Below are 18,303 nucleotides of genomic sequence, written 5' to 3'. Positions count from 1 at the left end.
CACAGTAAACCAAGTACTTAGAAATGACAATGAATTAAAGGTTGAAGCTTTTGGTAGTTATAGGGAATTTCATTTTGATTTACAAAGACTTCTTGTAGACTCAAGTGTGTGACTGAAACACTTTTCCTCTCTTTGAAGCCACTACTTACCTACCCACAGGTAACAAATGGTATTCAGCAATGGAAATACAGTGTTGCTCTTTTGTAATTTATTGTCTTACTCATTTTCACATGACCACAGATTTCTGTTCTGAAGAAATTGGGTTTTGTTTTTTGAAAGTAGCACATATACGTTGCATTCATTTCGCACATCATTTAGATGCGCAGTTATATTGACAAATGTGTATCTTCTGTGATCACATGGTTATAACATGTAAGAAGCAATATCCACCTTGTAATGTTAACACTAAAATGGCTGGAAGAGCGTAACACAGCCAGCAGAAAGGACTGTGAGACTGACTGCCTTTTCAGCTGAATCTCAGGAGTAACTTGGTAAAGCAAGTAAGAATTATGCTGGTACAGACCAACGTGAGAGGAGAATTAGACCTAGTGTAAGCACTGACGCTAAATACGTGTTGTATAGGCAAAGTATGATGTCATTTTCCTTTTTTTTCATTCCACCCTATAAATATAATAAAAAAATGTAGAGGAAGTCCTGTTTTCTCACTGTGTCAGTTGTTGACCATCAGGAAGGGTGATTCAGCATTTCATCATCAGTAATAAAAGCACAAAGCCACAGAAGTCAATATTGGTTTGAACATGTGTTATTGAAAAGAAACTATAGCTGAAAAAATCTTCACAGCACAGTAATCCAAGTGCAACCACGCAGAAAAAACAAACAAACAAACAAACAGGGATGTGTTCTTCTAGTAAATCCCATGTTTACTAGGAAAAAAGACCCCGGGAATGAGGCTAGACATCTGCACATACCCGAGCAGTGAGGCATTGTGCATCGGCTCAGCTGAGAGGGGCCAGGCAGGCGACAAGCGGGGAGCAGGCGCTGGCCCCACTCCATGGGAGTCCCCGGGGTGCACCCCACACTCAACCCTATTCACTCACCATTTCTCCAGCAGTCTCAGTAGGAAGGTGGGGAGGATGTCCAGTTCCCTGTCCTACAAGAAGCACACAAGTGAAATGTCTGAGCCTGGCTCACTGCAACCACCCCCAGCTCCTCCAGCCTGCCTCTGTCTGGCTTGAAAGTGGCCACTTCAGGGACCTCTTCCCCTGAAAGTGGTCCTGTCAGGGCTCGGGTTTTGTCACCAACTTGATGAGCCCTTCCCTGAAGTGCTTCTTTCAGACGTAGCATTTCACTGAATGAAGTCATCAGCGTGTACATGGAGTTAACTAGTCAAATAACCAAGAGCTACATGAGTACTTTCAGATGCAGGATCCTTCTGACTAATATTCCTATCATGTCTGACTAATGAGGGCCGGTTAAAATGTCAAGAGTTTTGGGGGTTTTTTTTACTACCTTGTTTCTTACTCACTCTCACAGTAGATGATAATGAACTGACATGTTGTTTACTCATTCCATTTATACAGTCCTGTGGGGATAATAGAGTTGCTGCAGCTTAACTGCTTCTGCGTAGTTTAGGAAGTCTTACAGGTGTATGAATAATGGTGACTGTTCCTGCCTGGAAACAAACCGACTCGGCTTTGTCATGTAAGAGTAGGTCCACGTTGAAGATAATACAGAACTACTGTTGCCCAGGTGGGAGAAGTCTGCTTCTGTAAGGCAAAACTTCTTCTGGAGCTCCCCTACCTGCGGGCACTGAACTATTCCACTGCCAGTGAAGGAGAGCAAGGTCAGACCTATGGCATTCTCACTGCCCTGCTCAGGGACATGCAAGGAGTTCTTCCTGCACCCTCTGAGCACTGGCCCAGGGAGGTGAGAGCACCAGTCCCTAGGCACATGGGTGGGCAATGGTAAGGGGGCTGCCTTAGCCCTCCCACACACCCCTGGAGCTACCTCTCACCCACAAAACCTGGCCCTCCACTGATGGCCTGGCTCCCCAGGGCAACTCCAGAGCTGGGTGCTCCTTCAGTGGCTCCCTCAGCCATGCACAGCTCTCATGCCAAGCCCTTTCAAAATAGCAAAGAGATTTTGCTTGATGTTCATGAGGCAGAGACATCACTGATAAGACTATCATACAACAGAGCATAATCCAATATACATCTAAAGGCAGTAATAGCCTAGGAAAGAGCCTGGGGGAGAAAGGGCTAAAATGGAGGGGCTATAAAGAAAATGCATGTGTAAATGTACACAAAAAAAGTAGGCAAGGCGAGGAATGCTGTCAATATTTACTCTACTGCAACCGACCTCCCCATCAATTCTTTCAGGTCATTTGTTAAATGTATGGAAACTATTGATTTTGTCTAATTAAATCATTTCCGTGCATTTCACAGGGACAAACGCTAAGCACGGACTGCGCTGTAAGGCTTGTAAGATGAGCATCCACCACAAGTGTGTAGACAGTATTGGACAACAGCGTTGCATGGGCAAGCTGGTAAGTGAGCAGCTCAGGGCAGCAAGTGCGGTGTGAGGCGCCAGGTTGTGCTGGAGCCACTTGCTTTGTGTGCCTGACCCCCTGGCTGGCACTTAGCTGGTGCATTAACAGAACTGACACCAGGTCACTTTACTGAGGTGGGAAAAGTAAAGCCAGGTGGTGCCCTATTATCAATTTGGGCAATTGCTACTACTCAAAAACCTGAACAAAAATGAAGCACAAATCTAATCTGCATTGTGGATGTAAAAATACAGTCACATAATCCAGATTTAGCTAAATAACAGAATTAATTCCCTGGATTTAAACTGTGCTTGCTGTAGTGTAAATCTCTCAGGGAATGCTATAAATTAGTCAAAATATTTCAATGGAGTTTAACAAATGAAAAATCCTTCAAATTATGTTTTATTGTTTTTTCCACTGTTAGGGCTTGAAGAAAAACCATAATTCATCTTAAAAAGAAAACCAAAGGATACTCCACAGTGAGACACTACAGAGTTTGAAGCAAGCTCTCAGTAGGGGAGGCTAGGAGGAGACCTGCCCCTGTATGGACATAGCACCTTAGTGCCTGGGTCACCTTCTGAGCAGCAAATTCTCATTATTGGCAAAGGCAGGCCACTGTGTTTGAGACAATTCTAACCCAACTTGATGACTTTTATTGGAATATGGTTCTTTTGGTTACTCCTAGAAAAAGAACTTGGAAAAATGACCATTTGGAATATGAAAACTGAATACATATATTCATGTTTCAGATGTTCTCAGATTTGTTGCAACCTGAGGGCACCTGAGACAAATACGAGCTAAACCCAAACAGTTTCACTGTGTTAAATGGCAAAAAAACGCAAGCATTGACTTCAAAAGGGCTAGAAAACCCACCTTTCACTGGAAAGATCTTTTCTCTCCAAGAGTATTCAGTGAATGCTATTGTTGTTTATACACCTGAGGCAACTCTTTATACATTTAAACCATAATCGTAGCCCTAGTGTGAGGCATTCTGGTATAGGAAGTTGTCTGTGAAGAGCTGAATGACCTCATTGCAAGGTTTGGACAAGCCAAATATTAAATCACATGAATTTTTTCATGCACTTCTTGATTCCAGCCTTAGCTCTTGTGGTCACTAGTTTAAAAAAGCAGAAAAGTAGATGCTTTTTTAGCAGCAGGAAGTCATCCAGCAAAGTCATGGGAGTTTTATGAGCTCATGTTGTGTCTGAATCTAGTTTGTTTGGGGGCAAACTGAGGCTGGGGAATCTGGAATTTATTCCTCTAAGAAACCTAATTTATCAAATCCCTCATTCCTTCTCAATCTGTACTGCAGCTCATTAGCAAAAGAACTAGTTGTCTATCATTTTTTTGTGTATACAGAACATAGGACATGGAAAATATGCACATCCCCATGAGGCATTCCCACTTCTCACTGTGACTGGAAGATCTCACAGCCTGCAAAGATTAGAAATCTGAGAGACCATTTGTGAATCTCTAATATCTTGAAGGGCATTTCCAAAGACTTAGATGTTAGCACCTTCATTTTGGATACCCATGTGGTGGTGACTTGGGGAGTTTTTTGACCTTTCAAGACAAAAAAGCAGTGGAAGCTGCAGTCAGTCAGCAGCAAACCTGAGAAAAACCTATAGAAGGGCTCTAAATTCCTTGGGTTTCACAAGTGTATACGTGGGAACATGAGGATTTCGAGTTAGGGTAGGGGAAGAATAGTCACATGTTTAGTAAATGCAAAACAATGCAAATTCACATTACATAAGAAGACAGGGAGAGGGAAACTTCCCAGAACCTCTAATGATTCAGCACTTCTGCTGCAATTAATTAGTGCTGCTTTTGTGTAAGACAAAAGAAAAAGGGAGGGGCTGAAAATGAGTCCCTCCCTGTTCCACATAAATACAGGAAATTGTTTTTTTTCCAGGAGAAAAATCAAATAAATCCCTGGTCTATAAACCCCACAGGACTCAACAACAGGAGGCAGATTTCCAGCCTCTCTACACTGTTATGCCACTAGCCGAAGAGCTGAGGTTATTTCTACTACATCAGTCATGGCAGCAATGCACTTCATTTGTTTTTGCTTTCTCTCCCTCCAGCCAAAGGGATTTCGACGGTACTACAGCTCACCACTACTCATTCATGAACAGTTTGGCTGCATCAAAGAAGTGATGCCTATTGGTAGGTTTTGATTGCTTTTCCATTCACTCTCCCTTTGGCAGTGCTCTGCAACAGCAGCGGCAGACTTCCAGCCGTGGTATTTACCCTCAGCAGCCTTCCAGCTCCTTTCGGTGACTGGATATCCTTCTGCCATCTCAGGAAAGGACCACTTCAAAGATACAAAGCTGGAAGAGGAGAGGGTGTGTTTATTGTGCGTTTCACTCAAAACCCCGTACATATAACCTCTTAGTAATCACCCTGTTTATAATAATAACTACCTGAGCTCAAGGTAGGAACTTAAAAAGGAGGAAACACTGGAATATTGAGGTGAAGGTCTGAGCTGGGAAGAACCAGATAAAAGACAGAGAGATCAAAACAGCGGGAGGCATTCAAACCACTGGTCTGGCTTTTGAGGGACTTTGCTAAGTTCCCGTACTTTTTCACCCACACTTCTTACTTTCCTCATATTTTTCCTTATTGACCATGTCTACACATTGTCCAAGTATTTAAAAGACCAGATTTTGCTCACTGTAATACCAAATTCCTGAAAGGAAACATTTTGAGAAGTTGAGTTGATTCTGGAAAATATTTCTCCCTGCCTGGCAAGCCTGGCAGTACAAAGAATGAAAGCCAGAACTAGGCAGTCAGTTTAAAATTACTTGTCTGAGGACATTTACTTTGTTGTTTTCGGCAGTTAAAAAAAAAAAAAAGTTAATTACATGGATTTCATCCATGTTTCTCCTTCTAAAAAACATCTGTAATTTTTGTCAGAAGTAATAAAAACATTTTTAACAAACTCTGGCTAAAAAATGAGGAGTGCTTTGCTCACATCAAAATTCAAAATCCCATGTATTTTCTCAGTACTTTGGCCAACATTTCCCTCTTTCTGTACAGTGCTACAAATGTACTGTATTGTACGTGTCTACTGCCTTGTACTGCAAGGGAGGCTGAGGTCTGATAATGCGGTATGTAGAAGAAGATTTGAACTGGGTTTGCTTATGGTAATTGAAGACATCCATTTCTCTGCCATGGGAGATGACTTTGGGGCCAGCTATGAGGGAGAGTGGGAGTGAGAATTGAATGGACATACACCAGTGGGGGTGGTGGACTTTCTGTCTACCCCTAGACTGAGCTGAGCAACCTGGAGCACATTCCCAACAGCAGGTACCTACTCACACCGGCCTCCAGATCCCATGTGGCCCCACAGTGGGGATGTCAGTACCTTTCAAGGAAGATCCAGGCCATCCTGTTTATCCAAATTAGCCAAGCAGTAGCACTGTGAGGGTAGACAGATAAAGGTGATGGCCCACCCATACCACAAGGATGCTCAGGCACAATGCAGGGTTTTTCCCTTCAAACATCTACTGTTGAGAGCAATCCAAGAGGTCAGTGTTAGGAACAGGCAGCAAACATGGATTAAAGCCACCTAGTACTTTGTCTTCCTTACCTCAGTGTAGGCAGCATCAGTAGTGATTAGAGAAGGAGGATGGCAGGTGAAGAGAGACAAGGCAATGGTGGGGACCCAAAAAGCCTGTATGAGAGGAGGTTGATCTTTACGGGAGCAGAGAGGGAGCAGCAAATCGCTAGCAAAAGCCAATTCCACTAAGTTCATCAAACACTTTTTATCAGGATAATCTCTCAACTTGTGTCTAAGCATACACCCCAACATGTTGGTAGAGGCAGGTGTTTCTCCAAGTGGAGCAGGAACATGACCAGAAATATCTTCAAGGGATTGATGCATGTTTTGCTTCCTTCTGTTGCAGCCTGTGGAAATAAGGTTGACCCTGTGTATGAAACTCTCCGCTTTGGGACTTCCTTAGCTCAGAAAACCAAAAAGGGCAGTTCTGGAAGTGGATCTGACTCTCCCAACAGAAACTCTGTAAGTATCCCACATCTTTCTTCCATTTTCTTTGTGGAGGAGCAACAGATATTAATTCACAGGAGTTTGTATCAGAGTTCACAAAACTTGTATTTCAAACTGTAAAAACAAATAATCTCACTCCCAGCTTCCAAAATGAGACCAGAAAACACGTTATTTTTGCAAACTTAGGTTTTAAGTATCTTTTAGATGGCTCTCATGAAAAAGAGAAAAATACAAATTAAATTAATAATCTTCTTTTATCAGGTTGGAAAAGGAAATTATATTCTTTTGATTTTGCATATCTGTGTAAAAGTGGAACAGAGATATTTAACTGTCATGCTGAAGTAGACACATCCTACCTCTTGGTGGTGGTGGGCTTTTACCCTTCATACAAGTGCTAGCGATGGGTTGGAGTCCTCAGAGCCTAGATTTAAAAGTACAAGCTCCACGGTACAAGCCCAGCCAAAATTAAGCCACTGCTGCTGCAGCAAGGCAATGGACTGGCACCTCCATCCCTTCCCAGTGTAGACTCAGGAGGGAGGCATCACAGAGTTGGGCTCCTCTTTCCAAAACCCAAATACAGGCAGGTTGTGCTCAGTTTGTTGTATCCAGATGGGGACATTTTCACCTTCATGTTAATCCTTGTCATTCACTCTCTCCTGTCATAACAGTCACTTCTTCAGGACCATGGCAGAAGAGCTGGAGAAGGAGGACAAGGGAAACAATATTTCCCTTAGCCCTGCCTTTGCTAAATCCATACCTAGTTCAACAATAACGCTTACCAATTTCTTCCTTATAGAAATGGTTATTTCAACAGTATTGGGACCCATGAGATCAGGAGCTCATGCATGGTGTTGAAAGAACATTTCATAGCCTCTCACCTCTCATAAACAGGCACTTAAGCCTGTGCTTGAGGCTTTCTTTTTTCCCAAGAAGTCCTCCCCACTCTCCCCCCCACCCCCCCAAAAAATCGCACCTGAGTACACTGGAGGCTAAAGCTGATTGTCATGTCTAAAAGTCAGGCCCACATTATCTGACAATCTCTCCTGCACTCACCTCAGAATAAAAATCACCAGGTACAGAGACATGATGAGACTTGGTCTCCAGGCCTCAGAGCAAACACACGTTTAATTTAAAGTTGGGCTAGAATCTGTTTATGTATGGTACAACATTTCCCTGGCATATAAATGGGTGCTCACTCACATGGCTGAACTGTAACCTCAGGTGGTATAGGTGGCCTCTAAACAGACGTTCATTTGTGTCAGATGGGAAAGAAGACAGGCAAATTTAAACAAGAACTAAGTGAAATCTGCAAGGGAGTTATTAAAGGACATGTCCTCTATCCACTCTTGTTTGTGCCTTAAAAGGAGTTTGGTAATTTCCAGTCTTTTTTAAAACCCAAAGTGACTCTACCTCCTGTCGCATTGTGATTACAAATTCTTTCTTTACAGTTCTTTCTTTCAATTATTTAATTTACTTTGAAACAGAAGTTCTACAAATGTAATTATTGCTTTCTAAATCAATAAAGCATTATGTTGAATTATGAATGACAACTCAAGCGTAGAAATCACGAATGCTGTGTCAGCTTGCCTAGGGAGCTGATCATAACTAGGTGGGGTGTGGGTGTAGAATGAGGAACACAAGTTCATTATGGGAATTTCTCCAGGGTATTGAGGCTGAGAGAGAATATAACACATGTCAGAGTACCGAAAATAGAAAACATTAGAGAACTGAATAAACAGACATGTGAAACCATAACTTCTGCTAGTGCAAGCCTGTGGATTGAGACAAGGATAAAAACTAGGGGCAGACACAACCCTGATCCAAATAATGGGGCCATGGAGCTTTACAACTGTGATGTGTGACCCGGGAGCAGGCACCGACCAGTGACCAGAGCAGGGATGTGACACAGAGCCCTTAGAGCCCAGGTAAAAATGCACCAGAGCACGTGAGCTAGCAGCACATGTGCAGTTAATAATGCATAGGGACTAAGATTTTTCCCTAGTGGTCCTCACTTCTGTGCTGCTCTGCTCCTCTCAAAGCAGAAGCAGCAATGCAGCTGCGAGGGTCACAGCAGCACTGGGGCTTTGTGGCTGGACTGTGCCCCAGCCCCGGGAGCTGGGGAGTTCTTCAAGGTTCTACCATGTGACGAAACCAGGGTCACCAGGGACATGGTGACACCAGGGATCCTACTGCACCTCGCAAGTGGTGTCCAGGCTGTCAAAGGGCTTGCTCTGGGTCAGAGCAGCATAGCTGCTCCTGCTGAAGGTAGTTAAAAGCAAAGGCGACTAGCCTAGGAGCCGTGCCCTGCCCCTACAGCCATGAAGCTTCCAGGATTGCAGTTCATCTCTCTGCACAGAGTAGTGATAACCCTCTTGCTCTGAACTAGCCAAGATATTTTTAACATGACTGAGCAGTGTGGACGCACCCACTGTGATTTTTCAGCCTGGATTCTTCATTTCCCATAAAAGAAAGTGGCCATATGCTCCAGATTTACTATCTACTGCTTCCTTCAAAAATGTGCTTCTGCAACCCACATTTATACAGAAAGTCACTTGAGGTGATGTAAATGTGATTCCAGTTCTTGTTAGTTTTTTGTGGATCAGCTCCTCTCAAAAGCAGCTTTGTACCTCTATAATTTCTATTAGACCATTTGTCAGATAGCTCTTAATCATTAAAGGTAACTGAAGTTACTTCAGGAGGTTTTGGATGAGGTATATACTGAAGAGACAGTCACTGCACATCCCATATGCAGTAGCACCCAAAAAAAAATGAAGCTAATCAGCAGTTATGAAACTAGTCTTGGCTTCAGAAGCAGTTATAAAGACTGAGGAACATGCCATAGCAATGAGCTGAAAAATAGCTGGGGCTTACTATTTCAACAAAGCCAGTCTTTCCCTTCCCCACCCAGCAACTAGAAATCCCTAGATATGCTCTACAGTGACTCTGTGTTAGCATTGCTATTGCAGTGCCTTCTCATCCAGGGGTGACCCATTTGTGCAAGATGCAAGACAAGCATGAAATGCTGCGAAAGGCTGAGTCTAAAACCAAGGCATAACAGAGCAGTAAAGTAGAAGGCTCTTAAAATAGCAAGGGAAACAAGACAACCACAAGATACCTGTGGCATAAATCTACTTTTAACCTCTTTGTTCATTAGTATCCTTGGATGGAGAAATAGCTACGAAAGTACTAGATAGGGGAAATAAAATTGTCAAAGCACTTTCTAAAAAAAAGCTTTGTTGTCAACACTAGTAAAAGGAGAAAAACATATAAAAATCTGTAAAGCAATTCAGATTTTGTGCTCCCTGAACAAAGGCAGTGAGTGTTCCTCATTTGGCTTTTCTTCCTGTAACACAGCAAAGGTCTGCAAAGCAATGGACAGAGCTATGTGTACAGTATAATTCTGGAGTGTCATGGAATAATTAAGTTAAATTCTTCCATGTGTCTTAAAATCCTGTTTACAAAAAATAAATAAAGGTTAGGAGCATATAAGGATTTACAGTCTTTCAGATTAGAGAGATCACCTGACTCAAGTTCAATGTTTGGGGGTTTTATGGTTATAAAAGACATCTTACCCAAAAGAAGTCACATGTGGAGAGTTCAGAAACTGAAGCTCCATAAGGTCCGATTCAGACAGAGTTGGAGCAGCTCCTGGTTCCTGTTGGGGTATACATGGAGAAGCCAACTACCCAACCAAGGAACCCAGTGCCTTATGCAGAGTATACTTCTGAGGCTTGGGATTATGTCATCCCATGTTTTCCTACACCCTAGAACAATGGATCCCTAATCACAATTGACATTAATATGGTACAAATAAGAAATCATAGCAATTCTAATAGCAACATTTGGGTTTCATTTTTCCCTAACCATACCCAGCCAGATGACTGTTTAAAAGGAAAGTGAGGGCAGATATTTAAAGACGGACGACCAACTCCATCACACTGCAGCTCCTTCTTTCACAGCATCTTAACAGAAATAAAATCACCCTTACATTACAGTTATTTTACTGAATAATGTATTCAGGGTTAATAAATTAATAGTCAATAGTTTCAATTAATGTCCAGTCTCCTTGGTAGACAGCTATTTAGTATACTTGCAGGATCTACAAATTCCCCCAAGCCCCTTCTATTTTATACAGAGAACCACATTGTTTAACATAAGCCTTTGTTCCTTGACTTTCACTTCATTTTATACTGCAGAAATCTTTTGTACTTCAGACTGGAAATTTGGCCTGGAGTTCTTTCTGGGCTTTCACTGCTCCCTGTGGAGTAGGTGTTTGTTGTGCATCACCAGATACAATGTTTTCTGCAGTCCCATTAGGCTGACTTGCGCTGCTCTGATAACACCCAAGTACTACATTCCCTAAAGGCTCTTGTGTGGTCTTACTTCACCTCATCGTTCACTTTTTCTGGTTTATCCCATCTCATTTGCTTTTTCTGTCCCTGCAGACAGCTGACCTGGCAGAAGTTCCTGAGGAAGGCGATAGCTCTGCAGGCACCCTTGACATAAGCAGGAAACGCAGCAACAGCGGTGAGTGCTGCCAGGCCAGGATAGCATCTTAAGATATATAGGCCTGTGCACAACCTATTTCAGATGGGGTTTTTATGACATGTCCATGTTTTAGCAGCATTCTGGTTTTCAAAGTGGGAGGTGAGTGGGGCATGTAGTTGGTGCAAGAATTTGGGGAACGCTTTTTGCCATTCAGATGAAGTCCAAGCCACCAGTTTTCTTAATTTGTTGTGTCCAGACCTGACACTGAGCAAGGTTCAGGTCCATTTCCTACCTCCTACGCTTCATGAACATGACTGTAGACTAATCACTTAATGTGCTTCAGTTCCATGTTGGCAGAGTAAAACAAAAATAATACTTCCTTTCTCTTCCATATGTTTGACTTGCCTACATGTCTCTATATACCATAATCTCTTTGGGACAGGAAATGAATCATATAATATCCATATGTCTGTAAAATATCCAACACAATGAATCCTGATTATAATTACAGCTTCTCAGTACGACTATAGTATGTGCCCAGTAATATTAATAGCCCAATTCTTTTGTCTGCTTGCAGTACAAGAGTAATGTTTTTACAGCATTGGTACGATGGGATTTTGAGACCATCATACTAATCGAGAGCTTATTAATGAAATCTCAGCCACTGAGGGATAGTGTTTGTGACCCTGTTCTTGAATTCAGTCATGGTGAGGGCAGTAATAAGTACAAAGGGTTTTGGAACACTAAGCAAAACTTCAAGCCCAAACCATCAGAGCAACTTCTCTAACAGCACCTGAAGGCTGCTTTGCTGAATCTCACATGAGATGTACACTACAAAAATAAATCACAGTGAGCATAGTTTTCTTCTCCCAGTGCTCCTTACATTCTGCTAGCAATTCATGTAGGTGAAATGCCAGCTTCAGCTGTCCATTCCCATTTTATGCTACCTCCTTATTCCTTTCCTCCCCTCCTGGTCCTATCACTTCTCACTGTGTTCAGTCATTTCCTGCCTCTCATTTTGCGAACATCCCATCTATGTTATCTGCTTTCTCCTGACAATTTATTTAGGTTTGCTGTCTTGCAAGTGCGAGTTGACCTCACCTGGTTAAAGAAAAGGAATTCAGTCTGCTTCACATTGTTTAATCCTGCCCACCTGAGATTAATTTGGCCCTGTTTGAGTTTTCAGATAACTTTTTATTTCATTGTCGATCAGTAGTTTCATTTCTGAAATCCAAAGAAACTTTCTTCTCTGAGATCTGCATTCACTGAATGCACTGAGAGGCATTCAAGGAACTTACTCAAAGAGATTAGTTTAAAAACTCAGCATGTGTCAAACCTCCAAATAACTTCCGCGGCACATTAACGATTCCTTTGATCGGCACTGGCTTTTTTACAATCCATCCTTCAGAGGCTCAGGGTATAAATTATGCATCAGTCACTCCAAAAATTTCCCCTTGGTAGATTTTTAATAAACTGCCTGCACTGTTTGCACAAGCTATGGAAATGGTAAAATCCTTTTCAGACTGTAAAAATACCTGCCTTTTTTTTTTTTGCCTGCTGCTGCTAGAGCAAACAAATATGAAAATAGATGGATTTCTGTTGTGTGGAGACATGAACTACATACCTCTATGGCCTTCAGATTCAAGTGCCTCTTCGTAATATCCAGAGACCATGAGCTAAACAGAGATTAAAAATTTAACAAAGTAAATTCAAAATGTTGTTACAGGGTGATTAACACTTCTTTTTCCTCAGTTGACCACTGCCTCTTTAGCAGGCAGTTTCACATTAATGCCTTGATGAATCAGGTCCATGCCAGTTCTTTTTTTTTTTTTTCCATTAAAAAACTGTCTTCTGCAAATAAGATTTTAGGAAAATGTACGTTTGAGACTCTTTGCTTAAAGGGAAACAGTCGAAAAGACACAGCCTGCAGAAGGGTGAAAGGACCTAGCACATGTGCAACCATGTAATCACTTCTATAGATGCCTATGACAACAACTTCAAGGGAAGATTCTTTCATTCTGGCCCTGGCATACATACTATGAAACAAAGCTTCCTAGTTTACAACTGTAAGATGGCATACCTAATTTCCAGCCCTTCAGCCTCCTGTACGTCAGTTATACTCCTTCACAAGCCAAAATGTACTTTGTGACACGTATGAGCCTGTTATCAACAGGGACTTGAGCACTTTCCCCTCGAGTCAAATATGGGATGTCCTCCCTGCAAATCAAGGTTTGATGAGTGCTTCTTGGCAAACACAAGGATACAGTCCAGCTCCCTCCCCACCTGCTGGGTCAGCTTCACAGCTCATGAGGCTGTACACTAGTAACGCGGCTTTATTTTCTGTCACTAAGCAGAAATTACTCCAAACATGCTGCTGAAATAGTTCCACTTTGTCTGGTGGATGACTTTCTGCAAGTCCAAAATGCTCCTGGTTACCCAACACTATTCACCAGAACTTTTTCTATTTGCCTCCCTAACTGTTTTTCCTCTGGACACAAAAAACAAAGCATAGTAATTTGAGTAGGACTTAAGCACTGCCAGATTGTAACGGCAGCATTTTACATCCCTTTGTACAGATGACAAATATACATATACTAGAAGATTCAGGAAATTAATTTTATTTTTAAGGTTTTCCTTCTGGTACTCGTGACAGTTTGCAGGGTCAGAGTCCCTCTGCAACAGGACTTGGTGAGGAGCACAGTGAGCCCCCCAGGTCAGCTGCAGTCAGACCACCTGGACACAACTTGGGGCATTTTCAGGTTAAATGCTGCAAGTATCAGCTCACATGCTGTCTTCACATTCACACATTGGACTGTATGACTACAACATTGTCCTACATTTTATCAGAGAACACATGCTTGTGTGTGCTCGTGGATGCATGTCACTTTGTACAAAATCTTTCTCATGCATGCTGTGGCTGCCGTTATAGCTATCTTTTTTCTCCAGTTACAAGAACACTACATTTTTTCAATGTCTAAGTACAACTCTCTACTATCAAGGAACCTTACTACTTCATTCATAAAACTTCTTCAAAGACTCTTTGTTTGGTTGTCATTTACAATGTAGAATAGCCACAGAAATTCAGCAGTTCGGTGTTCCCTGGCACCTTGTTTCCCCTGAACACATGTAACTATATCACAGAGAAACAAGAAGAAAATGCTCTTAATCAGCCTGCTACTTATTACCATTTTGGGGATTTCCAAATTGTTAGAGACTACAAAATCCAGCTTCTGCTCAAAATACCTGCAGAGGTAAATGGTGGGAGAAGATGCTGATCGTTCTAGCTGCTCAAAGACTCCAGCTATTAAAATAATCTTCAGACTTTATCCAGAAGCAAGAAACACCAGGCAATTCTTAAAATGTGAAGGGGGAATGCAGTCAATGTAATGAAGCCACTGTGGTTTTTCTAGGGAGATAACTAAGGACAGGCATCAGCCAGCTCATGAAGCAATTACAATAGAGGGTAACTGATTAGATACCAAGTATGTTCATTGAAATCTATAAGAAGGTCTTAAAGGAGGATCCAGGAAATTATAGGCCGATCAGTCTTACTTCAGTCCCTGGGAAGGTTATGGAACGAATCCTCCTGGGGGCTATCACAAGTCAAACGAAGCACGTGATAGGGAAAAGCCAGCACAGATTCACCAAGAGCAAATCGTGCTTGACAAACCTGATAGCCTTCTACAACAAAGTAACCTGCTCAGTTGATGTGGGGCGAGCGGTGGACATTGTCTACCTGGATTTCTCCAAGGCTTTCAATACAGTTTCCCACAGCCTCCTCCTAAAGAAACTGATGCATTACAATCTAGACAAGTGGTCCATGCGGTGGGTGGGGACCTGGCTGACAGGCTGCACCCAGAGGGTGGTGGTAAATAGCTCCTTTTCAAACTGGCAACCTGTCACAAGTGGGGATCCCCAGGGATCAATATTGGGCCTAACGCTGTTTAACATCTTCATAACTGATCTGGATGATGGGATCAAGTGTACCCTGATGAAGTCTGCTGATGATACCAAATTGAGTGGGGAAGTGGACACTTTGGAAGGGAGAGCCACCCGGCAGGAAGACCTGGATAGGCTGGAAGGACGGGCTAACAAGAACCTTATGAAGTTCAACAAAGACAAATGTAAGGTCTTGCACCTGGGAAAACATAATCCAGGAGTGCAGCACAGGCTGGGATCTACCCACCTGGGGAGCAGCTCTGTCAAAAGGGACCTGGGGGTCCTGGTGGACAACAAGCTCAATATGAGCAAACAGTGTGCTGCTGCGGCAAAGAAAGCCAACAGGATGCTGGGTTGCATCAACAAGGGCATCACCAGCAGAGATAAAGAAGTCACTATCCCACTCGACTCAGCACTTGTCAGGCCACACCTGGAATACTGTGTTCAGTTTTGGTCCCCGCTATACAAAAAAGATGTGGACAGGCTGGAGAAGGTCCAGGGAAGGGCCACAAAGATGATCATAGGACTGGGAAGCCTGCCACACGAGGAAAGGCTGAGAGAACTGGGTTTGTTCAGCCTTGAGAAAAGAAGGCTTAGGGGAGACCTTATCACCATGGTCCAGTATTGAAAGGGTGGCTACAAAGAAGATGGAGGCTCCCTTTTTACAACAAGTCACATGGAAAAGACAAGTGGTAATGGGTACAAGTTAATCCTGGGGAGATTCCGACTGGACACAAGAGGAAAATTTTTCACAATGAGAACAATCAGCCATTGGAATAATCTCCCCAGGGAAGTGGTGGATCCCCAACATTGGACACTTTTAAGGTTCAGCTGGACAGGGTGCTGGCCCATCTTGTCTAGACCATGCTTTTGCCAATAAATGTTGGACCAGATGATCCTTGATGTCCAAGCTGGTATTCTATGATTCCATGATTAGGTGCTGTGACCATTGTCTTATTCTGTGAGTTTCTGATTTAGTAACTTTGAAGCAAATTTTCCCACATATAGGCCTGTGTCTCAGGTAACCCATCCCAATTTGAAAGCAGTTCAGGTACCTCCTATAAAATCAGAGAGAGGCAGCATATCCAGTGCCCCCCAGGCAGAGACGACTGTAGAGAGACATCAAAGAAGGCTATCAAACATTTAGAGACAGAGGGTCAAAGAGGGGGAAGAAGGGTTTTTGCATACAAACTTCCCGCAATATTGCTCATATGTGGTCATCAGGTTTTGCAGGTGCTTTTAAATGGAAATACTGCTCATCCTAAACATGAAAATGCAGCATTCAGTGTGAGAAAAAGGCTGCTGGACTTTAAGTAGTAATGCAATTAGGGGACCTAGGTTCTATTCCCAGTGCTGTACTTGTGTATATTCATCTGATCAAAATGGTTTATTCATTATAATTGTAAATTCTTCAGGACAGAGATTGCTTTGTGCCATGTGCCAGTGGTATACATGGTTTTGTTGGGGGTGTAGAAGGGTTCAGAGGAGAGCACAAGGTATAAAAGAAAGTAAGGGGGAAAGGGAAGAGATTAACAAAATAAAAGTGATCCTGTTGAGGTGAAGAGTCTTAAACTACTCCTAAGATGTCATGTGTTTGCTTTATTTCAGTGTTTACATACTCCGAAAATGGCACAGAACACTTTGGAGAAGAACCAAAAAGTATACATTCCCCGGTATGGGCATAAATTTTGTGAGAATGCAATGGGAATGCGAAGTCATATCAAAGGCTTGTTTTTATGGATAGCTGAGGACCTTGAGTAGGTCTGCTGGGGCACTGTTCTGGAGAAGCATTGATATATGACTGTCATGTTCTTATACCATTTCTGGGCCACTGGACACAGTTGGAAGCAATATACAGGACTGGATGGCTCTTTGGTTTACCTGTTATGGTCCCTTTTATGTTCTTCTGTTTATTACAAATTGATATTGTCAACACAAAAGATCCAGTGGGGAGGCCATGTCGTTACAATAGAACTGCAGTAACGTAAAAATCACAGATTTCATTTGGAAAATTATTTGGGGTTTGGTTTAGGTGCTTTTTTTTCTCCAGACTACCAGTGGAGAAAGGGAAGAGAGAGAGCAGCCAGTCTTCTCTGTGGGAAGCCCAGTGCAAGCAGCTTTCTGTTTAAGAAAGTTATTTTCCCACCCTGTTTTTTGGACCTGTGCACTGTACAACTCTAACTCCATCCATAATGAGGACTGTATAATAGACGCTTTATATCATGCCAGTAACACACTACTGGGCTCATAAGAGTCATACATTAACAGAAAGCAAAAGGCAGATTCATTTTTAAGATCTCACCCAAAAGACCAACTTGTGCAGATTTCTGCTTGTGTTCTTTGGAAGCCTGGAATTTGATCTTGGGGTTCAAAGAATCTTATTTCTAAACGAAGATAGTTACTGCCTTAGTGGCTTGCAGTGTGTCTGGGCCATAGTCCTCCAAAACTGTGAAAGCAATGAGATGATTCCAGCTCATTTCTTGGAAGATCAGGTGCTGGTTCCTCAGTCTCTAACAAAGTGAACCAAATTCCTGTACAGGACAGATATTTACATTTTCTCTTTCTCTTTTTTCTTAAAGGGACCATTTTATAAAAGCACATTACAAATGAACACCTATGTTGCCTTGTACAAATTTGTACCACAAGAAAATGAAGACTTGGAGATGAGGTAAAGCCCCAAAATATTTATTAGTTGATTTGACCCATGTGAACTGAGTCTCATATGGCTGTATATGACTTCAAGAGAGGGAGGGTTCATTCTGATGGTTGTACTAAAGATTTTTTATAGAGGTATCCACTTGTAGATACAAGGATATTCACATAGATAAAAAGCTGGTGACCAACTTCTTTGGCAAGGACACAATAGATAAATCATTTCAAATTAAAGTGACATGTCACTTTAGGAGAAAGATGGCTTTCAGCTAGAAAATATTCAGTATTCAGTTGCCTTGTTTTTTCAACCCGAAGTTTTCAACTAGGAATTCCTCACCAGCTCTCATGCTAATGCTGAACATTTTACCAGTCCTGTTTGATTTTCCCTCACATTCAGATTATGTCTGAGAAAAGAGAACAATATCCAGCTGCTGGATGGCAGTGTTTTCATGTGAGAAAGTTGCATTCTGATCTTTGCAAAATAACCTTGTTAATTATAATTTTTAACACTTCCTTCCTCAGTTCTGCGTCAGTTGCTAGCACTGCAAGGTCTAATCCAAGCCCACTGAAGTGAAAGGACATCTTTTCTTTTAGTGCAATTAGTTTGACTCATGCTACTCACATTTTGCATGGTCTTGTTAGACCTCTTGTCATAAAATGTGTCAGCCCTCTTCAAGGCATCCCCTACATTAAAATAATCATGCACATG

General features: G+C 42.2%; 1 protein-coding gene across 2 annotated transcripts in view; it reads left to right on the top strand.

Moving 5' to 3' along the window:
* The window catches only part of STAC (SH3 and cysteine rich domain), a 74,798-nt gene that overhangs the window by 43,904 nt on the left and 12,591 nt on the right, over positions 1–18,303 (top strand). Inside the window, exons 3-8 of one of the 2 annotated variants that reach the window (XM_072851416.1) lie at positions 2,406–2,506; positions 4,591–4,672; positions 6,415–6,530; positions 10,961–11,042; positions 16,551–16,615; positions 17,522–17,610. In XM_072851416.1, coding sequence (XP_072707517.1) covers positions 2,406–2,506; positions 4,591–4,672; positions 6,415–6,530; positions 10,961–11,042; positions 16,551–16,615; positions 17,522–17,610 — 535 coding nt within the window. The remainder of the gene's footprint in view (positions 1–2,405; positions 2,507–4,590; positions 4,673–6,414; positions 6,531–10,960; positions 11,043–16,550; positions 16,616–17,521; positions 17,611–18,303) is intronic. The other variant, XM_072851417.1, reaches the window with a different exon arrangement.

Source organism: Ciconia boyciana, chromosome 2 (assembly GCF_034638445.1).
Source record: "Ciconia boyciana chromosome 2, ASM3463844v1, whole genome shotgun sequence".
Lineage (NCBI taxonomy): Eukaryota > Metazoa > Chordata > Aves > Ciconiiformes > Ciconiidae > Ciconia > Ciconia boyciana.
This window is presented reverse-complemented; position numbering and strand designations above follow the sequence as displayed.